The sequence below is a fragment of the Morone saxatilis genome, unplaced genomic scaffold (genome assembly GCF_004916995.1).
Source record: "Morone saxatilis isolate NCDOM2014 unplaced genomic scaffold, NCSU_SB_2.0 Contig10, whole genome shotgun sequence".
NCBI classification, from domain to species: Eukaryota; Metazoa; Chordata; class Actinopteri; family Moronidae; genus Morone; species Morone saxatilis.
Window position 1 is genome coordinate 17,657,297 of NW_023339652.1, and position 6,425 is coordinate 17,663,721.

The 6,425-nt window shown below is 44.9% G+C and overlaps 1 protein-coding gene across 1 annotated transcript in view; it reads left to right on the plus strand.

Moving 5' to 3' along the window:
* scube1 (signal peptide, CUB domain, EGF-like 1) overlaps positions 1-6,425 on the plus strand; it is a gene marked incomplete in the record, with an annotated part of 95,119 nt that overhangs the window by 66,584 nt on the left and 22,110 nt on the right. The window contains 1 exon segment of the mRNA XM_035679239.1: positions 2,006-2,122. Coding sequence (XP_035535132.1) covers positions 2,006-2,122 — 117 coding nt within the window.

Here is a 6,425-nt window from a genome sequence, read left to right on the forward strand (position 1 = left end):
ACACACACACACACACAAACCAGGCTAGGACAGAAATATGCAGGGTTAGACTGATGGTGTAGAGGCTTGGAGAGGGGGCTGAGGGGGGTAACGAAGGGCTTGTTCAATGTCCAGCACATCAATCAGGCCCAGCGGTGCGTCTGTGTTCCCGCGCTCAAGTCTGGCCCTGGGGCTCGCTGGGCGTGGCCTGCAGAGAGAGGGGCTCTGCGCAGAACTTTGCTCACCCTCAAGTAATGATAGGGCCCACTGTACTCAGTATAAATCACTCTGACCCATAAACACCTCCTCCACACGCACATGCACATATACATATACACCTGTGCAGGCATGCAGACCTCAACCTTAAGTTATTAGTTAACAATACACATTCTCACACACAGACATGACAGAGACCCAGGCTGGGGTGTGTAGAGGGGACAGGGGTCTGCTGTTGTACCCTACAGGGCCCATCAGACAGGCTGCCTGGATGATGGAGTATCTGGCCTTTCAGCCTTTCTTCCTCTTTGCTATTTTTTCTACAACATCTATGAAACTTCCTGCCCTCATTCTAAAAAAACTTCTTTTTAAGACAGCGTTTAGAACTAGAAATAGTTTGCTATCTGGCCTCAGAACTTCTACAGAGAGAGACATGAAAAGGATTGCAAATGATGAATACACAGATCTTTGACGGATAAACACAGTGAGGAACAAATGCCGGCTAGGAAACAGAGATTAAGGGAAGAAGCCGTGAGATTGACGTTGTTTGGAGCCGCATGAAGAAACACAAACAAATCTACAAATACCTTCCTGTTTCGTGATAGAAAGCATCAGAGCATCTTGGCTCCGATGTGTTTGTGACTCTGCATTCTGAAAGGGCATTATGCTAATGCCGTGACCTCTCGATGTGGATGTGTTTGCCAGCCTGAAAGGGCTTTTCCTACTTCCCTCTTCACTTCTCTCCAGCACACAATCTCCTGGCATTTTAATTAAATGGGAAAAGCTGCCAAAAAGGAGGGAAACATCCCCGAATTTACCAGTTGCTGTTGTCCAGCAAAAGCCTTTGAATTCCCAATGTCAACTTTTATAGGAACTAAGGAACATTTATTTGATGGTATGCTTTAAGTTAAATAAATATGGTTTATAAGAACTCCAAGAAATTTCTCTCCTAATTCATGTACTCACTTATTACTTACTTGAATTATTGAAGTCAAACCCACCACAAGCAGAACAGTCACTAAGTGAAACTTCCTTATTAGGTCTAGTTTTATTGAATCCTTTTCAACAAACATGAGTCAATGTCAAATTTCAGCCCACTCAGCACTTCTCGAGGCCCATCGGGAAAGTGTGTGCTGAGCTTTGCTAAAGCAACAACGGCCGGGCAGGTGAGCTAGAGTTACCATGAGCTTGTGTTTGTTTTGGGATCAGTTCGGGCAATATTCACAAGTCCGAGCAAACCTTACATTTTTCTGGCGGAAAATATACACGCCAGGTTCTGCCGAGTGTGTTCTAGACTTGCAGCACTCAACCTTGCACTAACTTTATTTTTCTATCTACTTACCTTAACCCTACCTTTTTTATGTGATAACTGATTTCTCATCACATTTGGAAACAGGATTGACCTTTGGGCCAAAGAGTTCTTCACCCTCCTTTATCAGCACAGTGTCATGTGTTTTTGTCTTGTTGTAATGAAACACTGCTGTCAATGATAATCAAATCCTGATTGTGACTTTCTGTGTATGAACACTGTATTTCTCTATATAAAAATGTCTCTACTCATTAAAACTGGGGTGTTGTGATGTAATTTCTTCATCTGTGTGTGTTGACAAAGCTACATGAGGAAACACAAGAATACATTACATCCTACTGTGCTGACTGTGTATTCTTCTACTGCATGAAGCTTTGTCTCAACCCACATCACCTTCAGTGTCTCTAGTTTCTTTGTCATTCTGCTTCAGAAGCAGGGGTTACATGTTAACACCCCCCTTCTTCTCTTTCTCTTTCCCCAACTCTGTCCCGCCGTCTGCAGAGACCTGCGCCGTGAACAATGGCGGCTGCGACAGGACATGCAAAGACACGGCCACTGGGGTGCGCTGCAGCTGCCCCGTGGGATTCACCCTGCAGCCAGACGGCAAAACCTGCAAAGGTCAGTAAATACATGAAGGTGTGGGACTATACAGCATTTGTATGAGGCCTGCAAGGCTGCTGTAAGGGTCAGTGGTGGACGGCTGCCGTTCACTGAGCACTCTGTGTACACACCTGAGCCTGCTATGACTGGTATCTGAGTGATCCAGAGCCAAACCCAACCCTGCCATCCGCTTCACTTCCAACTACGCAGAGCTCCGGTCGCGGTCACTGCCACTGCCACTGCCGTCTGCCTGTTGTTGTTGATTTTGCCACTGAGCATTTCTCCACTTCCGACAGCCCGCCAGTGACGTCAATGACGGTGGTCCAAAGAGAAGGCCGCCACAGCATGGGCCTAAACATCCTAAACGTATTATTGTAGCGCTTTGGCTTTCTTCTAAACAAACAGCCTCACTGAATGAGGCTGACCTGTTTGTTCAAACTGAGTCAAACACTGGTCTTTACAGGCAGAGGTGCTTTATTCTCGTCAAGGGGGGACAAGGCAGCAGTGATAGGGCTGTGAGTACGTGGATATATGGCCGATTTTAAAGTATGCTTTCACAGTCTGAAAACATATTTCATTGTTCATTGAGACACCTGACTGTTTTAAGACAGACTTTGTGAACCTATCCTTTAAGCAAATCAAAGTAAAAATGCTTTAATGTGTTTATATGACACTGATCTAAGATAATATATGCTTACTCATTGGCGTGTACTGTGAGTCATGTTTCTTGGGTGAGGAGGCCACATAGACGCTCCTCCTCTCTGTAAGGATGGAGAGATGCAGTGGTGGGGGCACAACTCTACATGTGACAGACATGGTCAAGGAGGCATTGGAGTCGCCATAGCAACGAGGAATGAGGTGCGTGTCATGTGACAGTGACATGACTCTTTGCATGTCAGAATCTGGACGCCTCGTGTGATGTGAGCGCCCTCTTCTAAATTGTATAATACTGTATGTGTGTGTTTTGTGCAGTGTGTGTGTTTGTGAATTGAGTGTCAGGCAGTTTGAGAATGTGGCATGTAGGTGTGTGAAATCCTGGAGCCGGAGCTGTCTCAGGCCTGGCAGGCAGACGTCGCTTCGGCAAACTTTGAGATGTTTGAACAGTGAGGCCCTCTCTCTCTCTCTCTCTCTCCTCTCTCTCTCTCTCTCTCTCTCTTCTCTCTCTCTCTCTCTCTCTCTCTCTCTCCTCTCCCTCTCTTCTCTCTCTCTCTCTCTCTCTCTCTCTCTCTCTTCTCTCACGCACACTCACACACACACACACACTCAGCTGCAGATGCAGAATACAGTAATCGACCGGTGAATGTACTCATCTACAAGACAAATCATCAGTTCCTAATTTGAAGAACAAGAATGCAACATAATTACCACGTTAAAACGCCTGCCTGCGCTGGCGATTTTGCATTTAGATTAACATATTAATGTTTGTACACCAGAAAACAACATAATTTTACAGTATGCACCAAAAAACAACTTTTTGGTTAGGCTTTGGGAAAGATTGTGGTTTGGGTTAAAATAAGTATTTAGTTAAAGTTAAGGGACCTACATTGTCATGGTTACAATAATAAACACTTGGTTAGCAAATAATGGTGGTCATAGTTAGAAGAAACCAGTGCTGACTAATGGCTGGAAATGAACAGCAACATTTAGTTGACTCATCCATCCATCCCGACCTCCTCCATACCGCAACCCAGTATCAAGCATTGCAACAAAGCGTGTAATACACACACTGGTCCACCGTAGCAGTGTCACTTTTTCAACACATGCTCAATCTGTGGTCAGGTTAGCAATACATTTGCAACGCCCGGTTACACTTCAAAAAAAGCTTACTGAGTTTGCAGTTTGGTTAGGTTTAGGCAACAAAACTATTGGGTTAAGTTTAGGAAAAGATCATGAGTTACATTACGTACCCTTAAGTCGACCTGACTTTTGGTTTCACATGGGACTCAGACAGCAGTCTTCTGGGTGAAAGTCCTGTGATGGTTTGACCCATCCATCCACATCATCTTCATCTCTGCATGGACTTTTTAGCTTTTTGTACTGCCACTTTATAAACACGTTTGCTTTTCACATCTTGTTTAGACAAAACCTGACTCTGACATGGTATCCCCTAGTGGATTGGCGGGTCTTTTACATGCTTTGGTGTGAGACTGGGCTGTTCTACTTGGACTTTGTCACTCCATAGCAAAGTCATCTGACTTCCTTTTTTGCTGCTGTCATAATTACTACTTGGGGCACTTGCTGACAGTACCTATTGAAAATGAAAAACCAATGTTCATGAGGCCAACCATTTGGCTCTAGCAGTTCTTCCCGTCTGCTAACAGGCATGTAACACTGCAGTTGCATGCTGGGAGAGCATCTCGTCCACTGCTCTGATGTCAAGTTCGAGCCCAGCAGCTTTTGCGAATACTTCCACTCTGTCTCCCCAGGTGATTTGTGGTCCTGACAGAACCCAGCATTTACAGCGGTGGAAAGATTAAAAGTTCCCTGTCTTTTTTTTTTTTTTTCAGGCTTGAGTTGAGTGGGGAAGATGGATAGGAGCACAGTCCAGCTGTGCCCCGCCTACATAATTTGGCTGTGGATCAGCCCCCTGGGCTTCATAAATCCCAGAGCGGGATCAGTGCTAAGGGGAGCTGAGAGACACAGAGCAGGCAGTGCACATCGATCAGTATCTATCATCCGGGCACCGAGCAGGAAAACAAACTTCTCTATACACACGCACACACATTGAGTGTGCTTGATGTCAGACACCGTGCAACATTACTGCTGCTACTACTACTATAATGAGCTAGACTTAAAGACTGTAACGTGAGAGGTTAAAGCCAGAAGTGTGGGTTTACTGCTCAACTCCATCTTTTTTAAATTACTAGAGTGTGCCAGTAATCAAACATCCATAGCCGCACAATGTGATGGATCCTGGGTGGAGCTGAGGAACAAGGAACAATTTAGTTGGATCCCTACAGTCATTTTCCTTGGACTCAAGATATGGGTGGCCACTGGTGGGACTGCCTTTTAAGATAGTTTCGCTTGGACATCCTCATTCAGTCTATTCCATTAATGCATTTTGTACTATTTGTTTTTATAGTATGTAGTATAGAACAGACAGAAAATGAGGGGAGTGAGAGAAGGGGGATGAAATGTAACGAAGATGCCAGTCAGACTTGAAAAAGGTTGAAAAAAAGTTGCAGTAACAAGGTCATCGAACATAGACCACCAACATTTTCCTATCCATCAATTTTCTAAACTGCTTTTGTTGTTTAGGGTGGAGCCTATCCCAGCATGAAAAGGGAAAAAATGCAGCATCCATCCAATAAAGTGTATCGTATGGTATTGTATGCCAGTGTGTTCAAACACTGTAAGGTGAGCTTACTGAGCCAACTTACTGCCCCTGAGGTCCAGGTATCAACTATATATGACCATTTTCATCAGCTTCCACTGTGTCGGTGTATTAACTCTGGTTGTCCATTTTAGTAATTTGTTGGAGTGACTTTGTGCTTTATTCCTTTCTTATTGACAGGGCCTTAACAGCATTCAGTAAATTCTAAGTCCTCCCTGTAACCTTAGCAACAGCACGCACGGGTTGCAGTGGCTGTCCGAGAATTAGCTAATCAGTATCTCCTGCTTAAGCCCATATGTGCGTGTATATGTGTGTGTATGTGGGTTGTGTCGACTCCGGTGGCACATGTAATCACAGTCGTGTTAGCAGTGTATTGTAGTGCTCAGACTGGAGTATAATTGCCTGCATTTAGCAGTTTACCGAACATGGTAGTTAGCGGCAAGATAAGTGCCACGCTGTGAGGTGGTCTCATCTAATGTGCCACTAAATTGCTCGATCGAGACAAGACAGCTCTCTCTCCACCTTTCTCTCTCCGTCTGCATCTAGCTCGCTTTAAAGCCAAGGGGATGTGCCCTGTCGTGCCTGTCTATCATAATCATTTCAATATAAACTATGTAGGGCATGTTTAAAACCCACCAGTCCGTTAAACGCCCTTTCATCTGCGCTGACAGACGAGGCGGTTCAGCCTCTCACGATGACAGACACGCCAACCCGAGGAGGTGTTTCATCACGGGGCTCTCGTGCCGACAACTGGGTGAGAGAGAGAGACTGAGGGAGAGAGATAGATGGAGAGGGAGAGAGGGGAAGATTTTTTTTTTTGAACAGTTTCCAGATGTTTGATTAGAAGGTGCACACTGGAGGTTGGATGAGTTACTGTGCGTGTGTGTGTGGTTTCTGTGGGTTAATTAACACACATATAGGTTGCATGTTAGTCTGTATTATGTGCACATACAAGCTCATTGGAGGTTAGATGTGTGTGTGTGTGTG